This window comes from Actinia tenebrosa, unplaced genomic scaffold (genome assembly GCF_029948245.1).
Source record: "Actinia tenebrosa isolate PJP-AT-01 unplaced genomic scaffold, QUT_ActTen_1.0 PGA_scaffold0__85_contigs__length_37466705, whole genome shotgun sequence".
Taxonomy (NCBI): domain Eukaryota; kingdom Metazoa; phylum Cnidaria; class Anthozoa; order Actiniaria; family Actiniidae; genus Actinia; species Actinia tenebrosa.
In genome coordinates, this window is record NW_028292569.1 from 29,035,732 (window position 1) to 29,055,376 (window position 19,645).

At 37.9% G+C, this 19,645-nt stretch overlaps 2 protein-coding genes across 6 annotated transcripts; both read left to right on the forward strand.

Moving 5' to 3' along the window:
• The first annotated feature begins 723 nt into the window (after positions 1–723).
• Positions 724–18,159, forward strand: LOC116307755 (uncharacterized). 5 transcript variants are annotated; one of them, XR_016121574.1, is made up of 19 exons: positions 724–1,134; positions 2,692–2,869; positions 3,516–3,747; positions 4,337–4,534; positions 4,726–4,830; positions 4,872–4,979; positions 5,592–5,766; positions 5,956–6,092; positions 6,305–6,415; positions 6,505–6,545; positions 6,887–7,055; positions 8,627–8,781; positions 9,492–9,618; positions 12,383–12,568; positions 12,907–13,088; positions 13,600–14,209; positions 14,725–14,803; positions 15,610–15,795; positions 16,197–16,326. XR_016121574.1 is itself a non-coding variant. In XM_089039259.1 (19 exons), the coding sequence occupies exons 1-19, from the start codon at positions 909–911 to the stop codon at positions 16,424–16,426; spliced, it is 3,315 nt and encodes a 1,104-aa protein (XP_088895385.1). In that variant the 5' UTR covers positions 724–908; the 3' UTR covers positions 16,427–18,159. The 5 variants fall into 5 exon arrangements, 4 of the variants coding, with proteins under 4 accessions (XP_088895385.1, XP_088895397.1, XP_088895392.1 ...); XM_089039259.1 differs by having other exon boundaries at positions 15,610–15,675; positions 16,197–18,159; XM_089039271.1 differs by having other exon boundaries at positions 15,610–15,685; positions 16,197–16,320.
• On the forward strand, positions 9,631–11,938 carry LOC148914025 (uncharacterized protein KIAA1958-like). Its single transcript, XM_089039296.1, has one exon. It carries the CDS (start codon positions 10,020–10,022, stop codon positions 11,109–11,111), a length of 1,092 nt encoding a protein of 363 aa, XP_088895422.1. The 5' UTR covers positions 9,631–10,019; the 3' UTR covers positions 11,112–11,938.
• Positions 18,160–19,645: the final 1,486 nt, after the last annotated feature.

The window sequence follows — 19,645 nt, forward strand, 5'->3', positions numbered from 1 at the left end:
GACGATGACGATGACGATGACGATGATGATGATGATGATGATGATGATTGATGATGATGTTGATGATGATTGATGATGGTGGTGATGATGACGACGACGATGAAGATGATGATGATTGACGATGATGATGATGATGATGATGATGATGATGACTATAAGAGTTGAAGCACCTTAAGAGCTTAGGTCTGGGCATCCAGAAGTACATACTGCCATAATAATAATGATAATAATAATAAAATAAATAAATAAATAAATAAATAAATAAATTGAGTTATCAATTTACATTTTTTATTTATAGAGTGCAAACAAAATATCCGTGAAACACTAATTACTAAACTGTTCAAAATAGTGCAAATTAAACAAAAGAAAACAATAGAATTAGCATAAAATAGTGTAAGTTAGTATAACTAATATTTCATTGTTTGCACTCTAATTTTAATTTTTATATAAAACAAAGTTACATTCGTTATTCCCTTCGTTGAATAATGCACAATTCAGGAACATCTGGATAGCGCCAGCATAATATAACGATTTAAAAGAACTAAAACGAAGAATTCTCATATCATATCATGCACCATTACTAATTACTGAAATATGATGAAACGAAACAACAAGAATATTTTGCTAAGTCTCTTTTCTAGTTTCACTTCAACTATCCATCCCTCGTATTTGCTCTGTGTCTTCCGTGATGTTATGAACGATTTTGTGACATCATCACGTGATTACCTCGAAGTTCTGTCTGGGTCAAAACGGTTTTCTTTTATACTGAACATTTTCTTGGAATTCTAAGCTTTCAGCTTGAAGTTTGCTTTTTTAACCCATGTTTCATCGCTTTCTATCGACGAATCTAGTTATTTAAACGTCGCAGATGTAAAATCTTTGGCTTGAATGAGAGTATTCTAACAATCATGATTCTAGGATGTCGAGTTGTTCGAGGACCAGACTGGAAATGGGGCGACCAAGATGGAGGAGAAGGAGGTGTTGGGACAATTGTTGACCTACAAAAGTTTGTAGGTGGTAAAAAATTGCCGTCGAAATCTGTTATGGTGTGTTGGGATAATGGGAAGCAAGCTAATTACAGGACTGGATTTAATGACTGCTACGATTTACGAGTCTTTGATTCCTCTTCAGCGGGTACATTTATTTGTTTATAATATTTATGTGTTTCACGTATATATGTAGTATAGTATAGTATACCATTGTATACCTTCAGATGTGTCATATTTCTGCTGTAATTAATCAGAGAAACCATTACATTGTAACTGTCATAACTTACTTTACCTTGGAACTACATATTTTCGTGCATATACATCAGACTCGGATTGCTTGATTAATTCAAACCCAAGGCGGAAGTCAATATTTAGTTCTGTTCGGTCGCTTTGCTTCGTTTATCGACTTCATTTTGTAAGCAGTCGAGAGAAAAAATTGAGATAATTTCAAAAGTTCTTGAGACACTCTTCTCTTCTAGTAGCTATGTGAGATATTCTCAGATTGTTTCAAACTTATAACAATGAAAAACCATTGATGCTAATAATTCCTTGCTTGGTCGATCAATGCCTTTCGATTCTTCAAGATAAATAAGCTTATAGGCACAGAAGTCTATTTTTCTTTATTTTTCGTATTTATCCCCAAACATTTTCATTAAACTAGTTCCTAGTTATAAATTGGTCTTCCTTTATTATTGTTCCGATTTTGATATAGGCCGATCTTTATTTACGTTTTTTCCTCATTAGCATTAAAAAATTTTAAGCTACAAGCAAACCGACTCCAGGAATCGAAAGAGAATGTCTTATTTAGTACTACTGAAGATTTGAGAATAATATGTTCAATATTTTGGAACTGTAAAATGTTTTTAAAAGCGGTATGATTAATACAAAGAAACGTATGGTCGTGTGGCAAGACTTCCGACCCTCGACTTACTACCCTAGACCCTCGACACTCGACCGAAAGACAGACTCTATTATTACATGTAGCAAATATGATTATGCATCTATTAGACTTCGAAAATCCTCTTTATCTCGTCTCCCAAAACTATATCCTAAGCAACTCGAAGTGGTCATCAGCCTTTCCACCTCTTACTGAATTTTGAGCTTGTAATAAGTATGCTGCACTACTTCATTTCATAGATGTCGAATAAAGTTTGGGATCAGTCCTCTTGCGAATAAAACTCTTATTCCCCACATTTATCTTTCACGACTGAGATATCGCTCATTGCCATGCATACTTCCTAAAATCAACCAATAGGAAGAGAGCAACTACAGCGCTGAACACGAGAAGACATCACCCGTTGCCATGGCTTTCATCCTCGTATCATCGTTGTCATTATTATCTTTCACAACTCGTACATCTTGATTGAAAATATTTTATCATTATCGTCACGACAAGAAGAAGGATTTTTATTTTATTTTGTCTTACCGAAAAATGTCTTCCAATAAGCCTGAAGCGAGATGACGTTTTACCCCCGTTATAGTTTTTAAAATTCTTTCATAATAAAATTTTTGATTTCTTAGAGAATACAAGAACAATAGTCATAATTTAAAAAAAAAGCAATGTGAAAAGGATTATGGTCTAGAGACGGGGATAAAACGTCATCTCGCTTCAGGCTAATTGGCAAATAAAATGTGCATCTTCGTGTGCCCATACAGCATTTTATATATATTATAAATCTCTATTTTTTATCTTGGTTTGTAGGAGTTGTGTTTAACGCTTTTACTTGTGATGGATGCATGACCTCGGTCATCACAGGAATACGATGGCACTGCACAGTATGTCACGACTTCGACTTGTGTAATGTTTGCTACATGAATGATGTGCATGAAAAAAACCATGCATTTATGCGTTTTCATATATCGAACGACAAAACCAATGGGTGAGTGATAAATACCAAAGTACAAAGTATATGATATTGCATGGAGTCTTGAATTAGTATATCTTTTGCCAATAGAAGGGTTTCATGGCAACCATACGGCTGGTTTCAGTTTGGTAAACATGATTCATTCTGGTTTATATTTCTATATTCAGTAAAAACAGGGCCCGGGAGAATCTGGGACCGAACCTAATGACGGCTGCAAAGTAGAGCACGCCATATAAGGCGTAAAAATACACAAGGGATTATTGAAAATCTCGCGCGCTGATTGGTCGAGAAACTCACACTATCATACGATAATCACCTCCAACGATAATCCAAAATGGCGGAAAATATTGCAACATGTTCTTCATCCAAGAAAAGGAACAGCGCAATTGTTTTGCGTTAAATTAAACGGTTTTATCAGTGTAGCTGCATAGGCTGATTTTATTACAATATTGCAAACCCATCCATTTCACATCATATGACCGAACTAACATGTCCATCCGGTTCGGAAGCAATTCCTATTAATTCTTCGATGCGGTGGGTAGGTGGGTGGGAGGGGTGTTGCTACGTAATCAGGAGAACGGTTAACTCATACCAACACAGCAAGGTTCTTAGACAAAATAACTAGGAGAAACGAACCTTTAAAATATTATTGATTTTTCAGAACCAATGTTGGAAAGCGCTCTGACGCTGCTGAGAAAAAGATTCGCGCCACTGGAATATTCCCTGGTGCCCTAGTAAAACAAGGACGGGACTGGACATTAGACAATGACTTAGGCTCAAAGGTTGGAAAAGTAGTAGGGCTAACTGCATGGGAAAATACACCCAGGAGTGCAGTCCTTGTAAACTGGGGTAACTCTATTGAAATCAAACACAGAGTTGGATATGAAGGCAAAGTAAGTGTACATTTGTGAATTAAGGGTGGCGTAGCAGTAGACCTCTCGCTTTTCTCCGCAGGGATCTCGGGTTCCATTGGGCTCGGCATCAAATGTGAATAGAGGTTGTTGCGTTTCTCCTTTTTCCGGATACTTCGCTTCCCTAACCCCAAAACTCAACCCCTTACCGGCGTTTGCATTGCTACGCGGCCACCCCAGACAAAAATCGCGACGTGCACTTTGCAATAGACTGCCGTCAATCAAACAAGTTGACGTCATTTACACGCGTTTGGATCGGCCCGGCTAGGCCCGGTGAGTGTGGCTCATAATACTTGTAAACAATCGACCGAAGTTTTGGCGCCTTTTGAATTACACACGCGTGTAAATGGCGTCAACGTGTTTGATTGACGGCAGTCTATTGCAAAGTGCACGTCGCGATTTTTGTCTGGGGTGGCCGAGTAGCAATGCAAACGCCGGTAAATTCCAGCTCGATCTGTAAGTTAGTTGTGCATTTGGATCTGTTTGCGTACCGTACCTTTGCGAAAGAAAAGCAGTTGTACGTCGGATTTGTTGTTTTCTAATTGTTATCGTAATAATAATTCTTTTATAGATGGATTTATGCCCAGTCAAAGCTGCAAATGGGCTATGTTACTATAAAGACCATCTCCCTGTGGTATCTACGATTAATATGCCGAGGTCAGGAGGGAATGAATTGCGAGAAGGAGACATGGTGAAAACGGAACTGGACGTTGAAACACTGAAGCAGTTGGCGGAAGGTCATGGGGGATGGGTAGATGCAATGCAAAAAGTGAGTTTGCAAAGTTTTCACAACCGGTTTCATGTTCCAAACCCATAAGATGACACTCTTCGAACTAGCTTTATTTCCTCCCTAGTCATTCGTCTCTATTTCTTCTTTATCTCCTGTTAGTGGGCTTCCTGCAAAGGGCGGCTTTCCCCTCTCAATGTAGTAACCTCTCATTTCGTGTTTTGTTTTTCAAGGTAATCGGAAAAGTAGGTAAGGTTTGCCGTATTAATGAAGGCGGTGATGTCCATGTCCAGTATGGATTATCCAATTGGGTATTTCATCCCGAAGCACTTTGTAAGGTACAATGCTGATTTTTTCATTGCTCTTCTTCTCTCATAAGGTAACTATAAATTTGCGAACTGGAGACAAAGTCAGAGTTGCCGGTAACAAAGAAACAGTGATGAACCTACAAGAAGGTCATGGAGGCTGGAATAATGCAATGGAAAATGTATGTAATATACCAAAAAATATTTGAATTAGCAAGACAGACGTTTGACATAGATCTTGCACAATCAAGGGATTTAATTTCCAAATGCTATATCGAAATAACAAAGGGTATAGAGTAGACCTGGGCACCGAGTTAATATGTAATAAAAAGAGCTCCTAAAAGCTTACCTTTTGCGCATGGAACAAGGCTAGCTTACCAAGAATGCATGTTTTGCACCAAGCTGGGAAAATAAATGTACCATGTTGGCGATGCACGCACGGAATTATTTTACTGGATGGAAAAATTTGCATAAAGTTGAAAGCATACCAAGCATGCAATATATTGCATAAAGCTGGAAAGATGTAAATGCATCTTATCGTTAATGGTTTTGCTTTATAAATTAGCGAGCACTGAGCTCGAAAATTTTTAATTCTTACAATTAAAGGAGCAGGCTGTGTTTAGTATTTTTGCCTTATTGACACCGACCGAAAAGATCGGCTGTCCAAAATCTTGAAGACCCCTCCCCTAGATTCCTCCGGAAACTTTCTCTCAAAGGGAATTCTATATAGGAGTGGCGTATACCTACGGTATGGACCTCTCACTCGATTATAATATATTACATATGTTTTCCAGGTATTAGGTAAAGCTGGTAAAGTGATTCGAGTTGTTGATAACGGAGATATGGTGGTTAGCATCGAGGATCGTGTTTGGGTTTTTAATCCAGATGCTCTTATTTTGGAGTCCAAAGAAGAAGAGAGAACGCCTGCTGGACATGAAGATCCTTCTTCCAGCTCTACAACTGCCTTAGGTCAGTTTGCATAAAGTATAACTCTACTCATGTAAGACATTGAGTTCGAGAATCGAATCAGGGTCGCATTGGTGAGAGGTGAGCACTTCCACCTCTACGTCACCCATGCTTTTGGTTTCCTTATTTAATATGATGTTTGTAGAGATTATAACAGAAAATGGTGACTGAACGAGTGCACTTTTCTTGTAGAACTTCTGTTTCACGCTATGCTTGAAGGAGTGGCAAACGCTTCCAGTTCAGAAGCCGGTTCAGTTGAACTTTTTGTTGCTACTACTGCTGGAAACTTGGAGCAAGTCAAGCAGATCATCGGTAACAACAAAGCCTTGGTAGGACAATTTTCTTTTTTTATACTTGACATAACACCACTCTCTTGAACCTCTGCACACAAGTCAACTTTAAATCTTTTCTTCCTTTCTCCCTTCCTTCATTCCTTCCTTCCTTCCTTCCTTCCTTCCTTCCTTCCTTTCTTTCTACCCTTGTCTGTCCTTATATTTTATACTTACTTGCTTTGCTTAACCATTACTACACTCTTGTCTAGGTAAATCAAAAATTTGCCAGTAACAAGACGCCCTTGCAAGTGGCCTGTCATCAAGGAAAATCTGAGATTGTGTCTTATCTACTGGAAAACGGAGCTGACAAAGAACTAAGGGTAATTATGGTTCAACGTCTTACAACCTTGCATCTTTTAACATTTACCCACATGCACTATTTCATTTAAAACTGTAATTTTTGACATAGGATGAACAAGGTTACACAGCATTGCACCACGCTGCTTATGGGTGAGTTCTATTATACGTTATTTGTTCGAAGGAAGAATATAAGCCTTTTGAATTGCATTGTTTATAAGATTAGCACGCTATATGTACGCAGTCCATCCACCCAACCATCCATCCACCCTCCCATCTATGCAACCAACCATCCATTTATTCACCCACCCATTCGTCCGTACGTCCGTTTACCTATCTCCCCCCTTTTTTGACCTCCTCGTTTATTTTAGATACTTCCTAGTTATAGGGTGGTCGTATTGTGAAGTAAATAAAGCAGCTAACAGAATAGCACACATGCGCATTACATCGATTACTAACCAATTTAGTAATTCATTTCATTCTTGTCATTTCAGTGACGAAACCGGTGTTTGTGTTGTAGTCATGCTTTCTGCTAATGCTAAAGTGAATCCAACCGATTTGGACCGAACCCAGGTAACACCTCTCCATCTAGCTGTTCAAAGAGGCAATGAAGCAGGTGTGGTCGCTCTGGTACAATCTAAGTATTGTGATGTCAATTGCCAGGTACGAATTATACTTGAAAATCTAAAAAAAAATATTTCACTCGATTTTTTCAATTAAAGTTTATCATTATTCGTATTTTGTTGTTGTTATTATCATTTAGATTTTTGATAGGGTGTACTTAATTTGGAGCCAAGCTCTGTTGTGCTTACCCCCTTCCATGATAGCTTAGGAACTTAGATAATTGTCATGGATAAAGTTATGTAAATGTGCTGAAGGTTAGATTTTCTAGTGGAACCAGGAAGACATGCCTCTTCTCACCGCCTTCACCTTACTTTCCCCATCAAGAACTTATAAAGTCCGTTGTGAGTTTCAGCTCCCATAGGTTTCGTCCTCGGAGATGCTCTGTTCCTCATTTCCAAGAGTTTTCTGAGACGATGAAAGGGGAGGTTTAACATGTAGTTAGTCATTGCTCTTAGAGATTATTTCATGCTTGAGGCATTGGAAAGTTCTCGTTAAAATCGATTCCCAAAAAGCACTGTAGCATGTTTCAAGAAACTATGTTACGATGTTACAATGTTGCATGCAACTCGTTTCGTCCATAAAATTGTTGCGAGATACACAAAGTAGAAGGCACTTGAGACCTATTCTGGATCCTTTCCCCTCCTCGGGGAATGGCAATATAAGGCATTGTTATATAGCTACGACATTTTCCGATATAAGGAACACTCTCATTGCTTGAAAGATGACCACGTGACACTGGTTAAATCTTAATGTTTCCCGACCGGGAAATGTTACTTAATCGTGACAATAAACAAGTGCACGTGATCAGAACGTGAAAATCGCTGACGGCGTGATACTTTGCACCAATCAAAAACAACAGAGCGGGAGCAAATATTTTGCTAGTATTTTCATACAAATGGAGCTCGAAGCGAAACAATAGAGATTTCCCAGTGTTTCTACAGAGAAATTACCGAGAATTTTATTGAGAAAAAGGATTTGGAAAATACGAAAAAAGGCACTAAAAATGCTGTTGCTACTCTCCTCGCTTTTTAATAGAGAAATACAAGACCGTCATGTGAGTTGTATTTGTAAAATCATGGTCAGTTTTCGTGCATTTAGCTTGCTATTTCGTAAACAGACTTCTCAATATTTCTCGATCTCGATTCAGCGTCTAAATATTCACAAATACCAACAGTAAAGTAAAAAATGCACAACTTCAACAATAGTACCGCAAACACTTTGAAATTCCACGTACCTTCACAGGAACTCATAAATGTTCTGCACAAAATCGAGGCCAACCCTGAGCAACAGAGAACTCGAAAGTAGACTATTCTTTGTTTAAGCAATTCATCCCGATATCAATGTACATTTTCAGGCGTAACTAGTCGTGAAAAGGTACATTGATATCAGGGATGAATTGCTCAAACAAAGAATCGGATGTTTCTCCTCTGAAGACCAAGTGTTGATTCTTTCGAGAATCATTTTTTATTTATTTAACAGTACTGCATGGTAAAGAAAGAAAATTATTCTGAAAGTAATCAACACATGGTCTTCAGTGCATGGGGAAACATGAAAACCCAAACTAAATCTTCCTCAGTATCAATTTTCTAATGCTTTATTACTTTTTATAGGACGTATTGGGAGACACACCTTTACATGAAGCAATTTTACGCAGTCAGAATAACATATTCACCCTTCTACTCAAGGTCAAGAACCTGGATCCAACTATTTGTAATGTAAATGGATTCAACATACTGCATTTGGCCTGTCTGAAAAACTGCCAACAGTAAGATCTGTTTTATATGTGTGCATATATTTGACATACTGTAGTATGCTAGTTATATAATGCTTTTAAACTGACGATGATACAGAAGTGTATCCATTCCCCCAGTAAATCTAAGCGAGCGCAACTTACTTAGATCCTTGTTACTCGAATTGTTTTGCGCATTTTGGATTTTGCTTTGGAAATTCGAGTTTATTCAAACGAGCTTCGTTCCTGCAATTAACCTCTGTTAGCCGGATGTAGGAGGGGGGGGGGGGGGGGGGAGGGTAGGCATCTAAAAGATTGAACTTTACTTTCTGTGCATTTGGGTTAGAATAGAGGTTTTGCACCATCACGTGACGGCAATCATGTTAGATGGCAGGAACAATACAATCGTTTTACATAAGACAGAATTCAATTCCCAAGAGTAGCGGGATTTTATTGTTCTGCCACCTAACCACAGGCAGTCCGAGATGTATTGTGGGCGCCAGCAAGTGATGGTGCAAAACCTCTATTTGAAAGGGAGAAAAGCTTCCAGTTTTGCCCTCATTTCTGTACTGGTACTGAGGGGCCGTATGTTAGATAACTCACTGGGTTAATACGTTACCCTCTTTAAAAAAAGTTTATTGATTGATTTATTGGTTTATTCTTGTTCTTCTATCTTACATGTGATATCTTTCTGTCCTCATACATTTGTACATTAAAACATTTGCCGTTTTTGTATTTGTTTTCAGTGCAGCCAAGTTATTGATAGAAAAGTTTCCAGGTTTAGTGGATATTACTAAAGAAGATGGATTTTCAGCTTTACATGTGGTTTCATTAAACAACCATCATGAAATTGCCAAACATTTGATTTTATCGGTAAGCGTACATTCCGTGAGAACAAGACTGACTAGATTTGTGAAAAAAATAGACGCTCAAGAAATTACTGTTATACAGGAAAGGAATGGAAGTTGGTAGCTAACTATTGAGATATATGAAAGATATATAGGTAATTGAAATAGCGGTGTTGCTGGGGAAAAGAACATTGAAAGTAAACGTTTCAGTATAGGTTTTTATTATATGACCGTGAATCTTAGAGCCTGGACACTAGCAAATCGATCAATCTGATTGGATAGATCGCATCGCGGGCTGGTCTAGATTCTCCGGTATTAAACGGTCCGATCGTATATTAATCTTACGGCGAAAACATTTTTTTTCCAAATCGATACATTGAGATTGAAACTAAAAAAGTAGATCCGTTTTATTCGTCGTACTTAAGCATGGATGACAACCCTGAGTTTTATTACCCTGAAGATCTGGAGGACGACTTGGATTTAGCCAATGCGACAGCAGTGTTTGAGTCGCAAAACAGCAACAACAACAATAACAACAACAACCAAGATGAAGACGAAGAGATGATAAACAAAATTTTGAACGACCAAAAATCCAAAAACACAGGGTATAAAACGAAGAGTGACATGAAAGCCTGGCAAAGATTTTGTCAATCCATTGGAGAAAGCAGAAAAATGGAAGACATACCTGAACCTGAGCTGAATACACTGCTTTGCAAATTTTTCATCTCCATCCGCAAACAAGATGGCGGCGAGTATGAACCGGGAAGCATTACTGGATTTCAAAGACGTTTCCAACGTTATCTCCAGGAAAAAGGTTCTTCGTATAATATGCTCAAGGATAACGAGTTTTCCAGGTCCAGAAGCGTCATTGCTGCCAAACGAAAGGATCTCACTGGCAAAGGAAAAGGCAATCTTCCCAACGCAACGAGAGAGCTGACGGCAACCGAGGTAAACACACTGTTTGAGAGCGGGCAGTTCAGTGTTGAAGAACCAAAGGCACTGCAAAAGGCTCTGTGGTGGTTCCTTTCCCTACATTTTGGTTGGAGAGCTAGAGATGAGAGCCGGAAGTTGAGCTGGGGAGATGTGAGCCTTGAAAATGACCCAGAAACTGGAGCTAAATGTCTGTTGTGGAAAACAGAAAAAGGTAGCAAGACACGAACAGGCCAAGAAGGAGGGCACCGAAGAGCTTTCAATCCAAAAGCATATGCCAATGTCAACAAATCGAGATGTCCTGTTGAGTTTTACAAGGCATTTAGGAGCCATCGATCAGAGTCTGTGTTAATGTCTGATGCTCCTTTTTGTCTGACCATCAACCACAAACGAAAACCAGAGGATAAAGTTTGGTATCTGAATAGACCTCTCGGTAAGAATGAAATTGGAAAAATCTTGAAAGAATCAACAGAAGCGGTTCTTGGTAAGGAGAATCAGCAAGGCCTCAAGAGAAAACTGACCAACCATGCTGTACGTAAAACTAGCATCGGCAGGCTCCTTGATGCAAATGTGGATCTAAAGATCTAAATATTTAATATTGATATTGATTAATTTGGGCTACCTGTGTTATGCCGATTCATATTGTGCAACTGTTGTGTGACTGAAACAAAATGGCTTTGTTTATTTACTTGATAGTTTATACGCGTGACAGAGTTAATTTCACAACTCGATGACAATAGTGTCTACTACTTTGTAGTAGGCACTAAAAACGACAAGGTATGAAATACAACAGTGCAAAGTACTATAATTTGGCATAAATATTAAGGAGATACTATCAATCCCACTTTGTGGCTGAATTATTCTCCGAAGAGGTTCAATTATCCTCCGAAGAAGCTCAATTATCCTTCGAAGAGGCTCAATTATTATCCGAAGAGGCTGGTATTTTTTTATCTGAATTTTTATCTAAGGTCAGCCATTGGCCAAACATCGGCCTAAATTTGAATAACACCTACAAAACCCTTCACTTTACCGTATAGAAATACAAAATGAAATGTGATGAATAATATGGTTGAATTTTATGAAAACACGGCTTACTTGTCTTAAACAATCTACACCGAGACACCGTACTATCGACCAAGTACAACTACGAGGTTCCATTTGTCATCATCTCTTCGATGTCGCATCGCTTAATCTTCGATAAGAGGGAGACTTTATTATTTAAGCCGTGATTGGTTCCGAAGTTTATCTATTGTTACGGATTTACTTACACAACTCGATGACATAATGGCTTCGCCTCTACGAAGCAGCAGCCACAAAAATTACTAATTATAAAAAAAAATTAAAGTGGAACTCTTTCCAATAATGCTAGTAAGTGCTTAAAACCATGGTCACGTGAACGTTTTTAAACTTTTTTTCTGTGCAAATACATTATTTGTTGTGTAAATTTTGTCTGTCCATCCGTCCATTCATCATGTCATTTTATTTCTAATATTAAAAATATAATTTAAGTCGTAAATCTTTTATTCCTTTCCTTTGTCCTTTTTTTCTTTCCTTTGTCCTTTTTTTCTTTCCTTTGTGTGTTTTGCTTGGTTTTCTTTTGTTTTCGGTTCGTTTGCTTTGCTTTCGTTGCGTCTCGTTTCGTTCGTTTGCTTTGCTTTCGTTGCGTCTCGTTTCGTTCGTTTGCTTTGCTTTCGTTTCAGAACTACTTTCGTTTGCTTTGCCTTGCTTTGATTTGCGCTTTCTTTTCTTTATTTCTCCCCCTCGTTTTTTTTCTTTTTTAATTTACTCTTTTTAACTTTCTTCAATTGTAATCAAATATCGGTTTTAATAATTGTGTTATCAATAATATTCTTTTTCAGGGTCATTGTAGCATCAATATGCGAAACCATGAGGGCATGACAGCTTTAGCTTTGTCTGTATCAAGGAGTCACAAAGAAATGATCGAACTTTTGATTAAGCATCGAGCAGATGCCAATGTGGAAGATAAAGATGGAGACACACCCCTTCATGTTGCTGTCATGAAACACTGCATCGTACACTCAGGGGTAAGTTGCGGCATCCATGTTTGTTTTATTGTTATATCCACCAACATGGCGCCATTTATTTTGCCACATCCAACATTTTTGCTAATGTCGCTTTCTTATATCATCCTACATGGTGGCCATGTCTTTTGTTATATCATCCAACATGGTGACCATGTCTTTTGTTATATCATCCAACATGGTGGCCATGTCTTTTGTTATATCATCCAACATGGTGGCCATGTCTTTCGTTATATCATCCAGCATGGTGCTTACGTTTTGTCATGTTACTAGGTATTATTATCTTATTACGAGTGAATGCAAAGAAACAATAACAATTTGTGTTTTCTTATTTATCCCAGGTCGATATTCAGTCTTATGGTTTGGATGCTCCAGCAGGCAACGAGGCTGAAAAAGCCATTGCACTTTTCCTAGTCACCCAAGGTGGAGCAAAATCTGACTACAGTAACCATCAAGGAAAGACCCCACTGGACCTTTGTATTGATACAGAATTAAAGGGGATGCTCAAGCGCCAAGACTTAGTGTATGTTTATAATAGCCTGTTTGTATAGGAAATCGCGCGATATCGAGTTCAATTCGGAATTTATAGGTACGAGTGATATTTTGAACGTTTTCAAGAATTGGACGAGCTTTTATTCGAGTTCAATTTGAGAAATTTCAAAACATCATGAGTTTCTATAAATTCCGAATTGTACGAGAAGATTGTGCAATTTTTTGTTTTCGATAAACTCAACAAAATTAAGCAACTTAATTGGGACTCTACAGAGTACAATTTGGGATTTAATTGTACTCCTCTTGTGCAATCATAATCGAGTAATTTTGTAGAGTGTATTATAATTATATGGTAATACAATATGCTATGATGCGCGTGTAGGTCAAAGTTGGTTTTCGCGCTGCCTATTTCTTTGCTAGGTTTAACTTTAGCTTGCCATTAAGAAAAAACTCCTGCTAGCATGGTAGCACGAAACATAAATTTCTAGATCACTTGGGCTGTTATATAAGTTTTTAATGGTAGTTGAATATATTTTTTACAGGCGAAGAAATAAATACCAAGGTGGAACTCAAGCTGCTTTGGCTACACCACCACGACCAGTGCCAGGTTCTTTTCGAGCTCCTTCGCCTAGGACAGCTGTTCCACTACCGATAGCCTCTCCTGTTGCAGGAAATCCTAACCTGTTACCAACTTCACCAGGTTCTCCAAAGGAGCCTTGTGAGGATCCTCCCAATTCATTTCCAGAACCTAAACCTATTCCAGCTAAAAGTGCCATAGGGTCATCTGATGATGCCAAAATGTTAAGTACAACTAAGCCTCTTCCAATTGATCCTCCTACGCCGGTATCAAAGCTTCCAGCTGTTGTTTCAGCAGGAGGAACAGTATCGTCAAGACCGATGGATACAAGGGCTATAGCCACTGCGCCTGGGCCTGCAACCCCATCTAGATCTACTGCTGAAGCGACTCCTGCTGGTGATATATCCATGGCGTTAGCGAACCTGGAATTACGAGATGACACATCTGCATCTAATGTTGTAGGCACTTCTTCTGCAGAATCCGAAAGGAATACCAATAATATTATAGAGTCAGAAATAAGCACCTCTTCAAATGAAAAGGCAAAAATGGTGGAATCACAAAAGTCTAACTTGCAGGTGAGTGAGTCTTGCCTGAACAAATAATTCAGTAATTAATTAATACTAGACGGCGATAGAAGCTACAGAATCATTTGTTCCGAGAACTGAAACGACTGCAGCAGAAACCTAAGCCTCATGTAAAGGGTATTTTCTGCTCTGAATGATTATACTTGTCACAATCAGCTAATTAAACTTCCAAAGACGCTTTTGATTACGACTCTCATGTCTGGCCAAGTTCGGCAGTTACATAATAGGAAAGAAAAGAAAACCTTCAGCGCATCTGATTAAGACTTTTTTCCGTGCCTGGAATTTTTCCATTTTTATTGTTAACAATGCAAGCATAAGTTGTCTACTCGTGTGGCTGAAATCAAAGTTATGAGACAAAATGTTTATTTCCTTTAATATCTGGTAACACGTTCAGAGTTAAGCTCTGTTGTTTGGCATATAAAACAATTAGCTTCTGAATACATAATATAGGGTTATAGTTTTTCAATGATATTGATCCAAAATTGTGTTTTTATTTTATTTTATAGGATGAACTGTGTTGTTATTGTAGAGAGGACAAAGCAGATGTGATTTTCAAGCCTTGCAACCACAAAGTCGTGTGTCAGGGTATGTACTGGTAGCACTTCACTGTCAATGAAAGTCAAAAATAATTTACGAATGATGAGTTACACTTAGCTAAAACTTCAAGTTAGGTCCTGTGTAGCGCACATTACCAAGGTTCGTCAAGGGAAAACATTTATTACATATGCTGTGCACGATCTCTACCTTGGGCGTAATGTTTCTCATTTCAGACCACATGTCATTCTCTTGGGGAGAAGATTCTTTGTTCCAGTTGCATTCATTTTCATGACTCTCTGCTCATGCGAAGCCATACTAAACAAAGTAATGATAGTCTAAGGAAAGGCTAGTGGTCAGAAATGGGAAAATATTGTGTCCAAAGTAAAGAGGTCTATTATTTCAAAAATTGAAAATAATCAATGGTCATTTGCACATCATGTGTAGTCCTGGATGCACTTGGAAAAAGAAGAAAAATAGTAATATAAAGTATAAAGGACGCCACACAAACTACAACTCTTCGGAATGATAGTTATCGTACTATGATTATTATGAGGTGTTTTGATAGCATAGGGTTTTAGGACAGGGAACCAGACATGTGACTTCTTAAACTTTTTGTTGTAATTTAAGCGTATTACATGATACGAAAGAGTTAAAAAGAATGTTGGTTTTTGAGTAATGACTTAAAAAGCCAAGTATTCGATTATTTATCCTGTAATAAGTGGTCGCTATTCGATTCAACCTATTGTGTAGTAGACTGTAATAGTCATGTCGGTGACTCTACTTCTTGTTTTTATTGTGCATTTTTCAATTGCATTTCAACGTTTAACAGGTTGTTCCCTATTTCCTTTTTACAGGTTGCTCTGTGAGAGCAAAGGTTTGCCTCCAATGCAAACAAAACATCACTAGCAAAATTGCTTCAGGTAACTAAGCGTAAGATTAGTTTCTAAGCTGTCGCACATCTTTTAGTCAGCACGTTCTCAGTAGCCGATCCATGGGATGTTAGCAAGCTGAGAGAATTTCCTGCCCTACCTTGCAAATGGGTAAAATAGAATTTCAGGGAATTTAAACTGAACTTTCCCGGGATAAGTATGCCCTCATTTCTTCATACTAGATTATATTGTTTTCTTTTTCGTACCTTTAGTTTCATCTTAAGTGGTGTTATCATCCATATATATATAAACTCGCACTCGCCTTTCACCTTTGGCGTCTCAGGTTAACGTTTGATTCCTGTCTCATTATCCGAAGTGGCATCATTTATTGGACTTTTCCCTTATTTAAGGGGTTTTCTTCGGGTTATAACTTCTTAAATCTCCAATTCGATCTGAGAGTTAGACATGCCCTTGCTTTATCAGTCCAGAGGTTGGAATGTAGAATATTCATTTCTTTTCGTAAAATGCTAGACAATCTGAACGACTAATTTTTTACTCCCTCCAATGTTTAGGGAAAGAGGCTCCACTCGTGTCCTTTACAGACGTCAAAAAGGATTATGAAAAGAAAATAAATAAATTAGAGCGTCTGGCATTTTGTCAAATTTGCATGGAAGACGACAGACCAAGCAACGTGGTATTCCGACCGTGTGGTCACAAGTGCTGCCAGGAATGCGCTAGAAAATTGAACAGATGTCATAGTTGTGACAAGGAAATAGATGAAACCATTGTCTCATATCAGTAGCAAATGGACTGCTGAGATACTGCTGAAAGACTACAATTCTAGCTGGGCGGACTAGTTCTAAGATGTCACGAGAGAGAAGTGTTACTTCCCTACGGACACATAGATTCTCGTTGTCTTTTTGTGGGTCTTCTGTTCTTCTTTATTTCTTCAGTTGTATAACTTTAACTTTACTTTCTGCGATTCCAAATCCAACTCCACTAAATTCAACTCAACTAAATTCTGTGCTACATGCACTTAACTAGTGTTAATCAGATTAAGGAGATGACGTCAATCAGAAGCTTGATTGACATCTCTTACAATCATTTTCATTGGCTAACTAAATGTAAGCATAATAATTATTTAGTCCACAATTCCCTAGGAGGAATTTCAACTGTCATGAATTTACAACACAAAACCGTCCAGTTAGACTACATAGTTTCCTAGCAGTCACTGAAATAAGATTGAGCGGTGAATCGAAATTAACAGAGACTTGACTGCTACAAAGTGGGACTATCAGTCGATTACTGACAGCGCCCAGTTACTTAATAATCAGTAAGATTGGGACAAGCACTTCCCATCCCAATCGTTACTTAAAAATAACTAACAGCTAATCTAAAAAATGTAGTCACAAATCCTTTCGCTGCTTCTTTCTACCTACCGGAATGTCAATTACTAATTATCGACTTCGCATTATCATTGACATTTCGGTTCCCTAAACATGATTTGGAAAACATAATCATCTTGGTTTTCCTAAGCTCCTTTTCCGGCTATCCAATCTTAATACCTTTTTACAGACTCTCTGGCGCTCACTGAGTCACTAACGGATTTTCTCTCATAAATGAATTAATATTAATGGTTCCTTCTTTGCAAAGAATTTAGAAATGGAAAGCTGTAATTACATAGGATCATGAAGTCCTCAAGTGGGCTATCTGTGCTCCATTTGAAAGAAGGGAAAGAGGAAAGAGGTTCCCGCCTTCCACTAGCTCTATCCTGATGTACCTGACTTTACTCCAGGACGTTGCTCCTTAGTGTTAGCCGAATTCGTCGCGGCGGAATTTATTTTTATAGCAAGATCAGTTTACCTTGAGCGTGGCGTTTTTTACCCCATTGCAAAACGCTTTAATGAGCATGCGCTGTAGGAAGGTACATCCGTGTTATAAGGGTAATTCGTTACTTTAAAACAAACCTGTGTGGCAAGATTCTAAAAAGCACGCCCAAAGTTAAAGGGTCTATTAGTTTTTATAAAATAGATTAAATAGTACGCACGCTGTGATTGGTTGATAGCCATGTTTGCATGAGGATATGTAAACACAGTTGTGACGTCACAACTTTCGTGTTTTCCCGGTACAAGTTCAAAAATTAAAAATTTACAGTTTCTTTCGAGGAAAAAAACGCCCCCAAAAATGTATTTTGAAGACAAAGTTCCAAATTTTGACTTGTGTCAGGGCCACAGGCATAACCCTATGGTCTCATGAAGGTCTTTCTGAAGGTAATATCATAACAATCTCTCGTTGGTCACCGCAAAGGGAATTCTCTCAGGAGCTACAACACACGTCCTCCGTCAGGACAGCTGCGGTTGTTCAGCGACGTGCTTTCTCATGATTTAAATTTAGTTAAGTTAGGAATCGAGTTGGGAATCGAGTTAGGAATCGAGTTAGGAATCGAGTTAGGAAGCGAATGGTATTTTATTACAGAACATTAAACATATATATTAATGCCAAAAAAAAGAAATCGCAAGTAAAACGTCTGCATCAGCCGGTAATTATTAACATTATGGGTATTATGCAACCGCCAAAGACATAAGAGACGTGTTGACTGTTACTCGTTCGCTGACAAAAATGTTTGCTGGCTCAAAAGCGGATCTGTATGCTGCTCAATACAATGTCGGAAGACGAAAGCCGGTAAGTAATACATTATTCATAATCCTTCATTTATCATGCTAAATTATTCCATCCTTGAAAGATCAACATAGCATGTCGAAGCAAGACAATTTCTGGTAATAATAATAATAATAATAATAATAATAATAATAATAATAAAAATAATAAACTCTTTATTTACTGAGGGTAGCACTAAATAGCAATTTGCTAACAAACCTGTGGCCCTCTAATATATAAACTATGAAGATATGTGTATAAAAAACTATAGAATTATAACTACAAGTTAAAAACCCCTACACTAAAAAATAAATTATAACTAATAGTTAATAAAGTATTATTGAATGAAAAAAAAAGTTAGTATATATAAAAATAACTATTGAAAAAATAAAAATAAATAAAAATAGAATGAACTAGATTATACTATAAAATGATTTAAAGTTTTTTGATTGTCTAAGAAATAATTTCTTAAAGAGCTTTTAAAGGTAGTCAAAGAGTCGTTTTAATTTGACGTAAGGATAAAGGCAAGCTGTTCCAAAGTTGACATGTAGTTACACTAAAAGATCTCCCTCCCTCCGTCTTACGCTTAAAAGAAGGACATGTTGTGCGAGAATGCAAATCACAATTGCGCTTTAAAAGGCCACCCAAGTAAGAGGGTACATTGCCTTCTAACCTCTGAAACGCAAAGATTAATTTATTCATCTTTGCTTCGTCATAAAAAGGTAACCAACCTAGCGTATTGAATGAAGCTACTGAGGAAGATTGCTGGTCAGCATTAAGAATTATTCTTGCTGCGCGTTTCTGCATTCTTACAACCCTACCTAATAATTCCTTATCACAGTTGGTCCAAACAACAACTACGTAATTTATGACGGGCCTTATCATGCTATTGTAATATAAAAGCCGCTGCTTTAGAGGCAAATAACCCCTGATTTTCCTTAATACTCCTATTCGTTGCGCTAGCTTTTTGCATACATTTTCAATGTGCGGTAAAAAAGATAGTTCTTTATCAATTTCGAGTCCTAACAGTTTTGCACTATCTACTTTGGAAATTAAATTTCCATCAATGTTGACGATTGGCGAGCAGTCCATCTTAGAGGAGAGAACTTTACCAGTAACAATCAGTGTCTTTGTCTTTTTCTCATTGATGGGAAGCTTATTGGATGTAGCCCAGTCATGTACCTCTGCCACAGAATTGTTGAGTGCATCTTGAAGCTTGACGATATTCTTTACGTCTACAGACGAAGAGAGAGTGGTGTCATCAGCATAGAGGTCGACTTGTAATGAATTAACATAGAGTGGTAAGTCATTTATGAAGACAATGAACAAGAGAGGTCCAAGGATACTCCCTTTTGGCACCCCA

Coding starts and splice junctions, on each gene's coding strand:
- LOC116307755 (XM_089039259.1), top strand. CDS start 909: ATGATTCTAGGATGTCGAGTTGTTCGAGGACCAGACTGGAAATGGGGC. Junction 2,870..3,515: donor TCGAACGACAAAACCAATGG/GTGAGTGATAAA, acceptor TTGATTTTTCAG/AACCAATGTTGGAAAGCGCT. Junction 6,546..6,886: donor TTGCACCACGCTGCTTATGG/GTGAGTTCTATT, acceptor TTGTCATTTCAG/TGACGAAACCGGTGTTTGTG.
- LOC148914025 (XM_089039296.1), top strand. CDS start 10,020: ATGGATGACAACCCTGAGTTTTATTACCCTGAAGATCTGGAGGACGAC.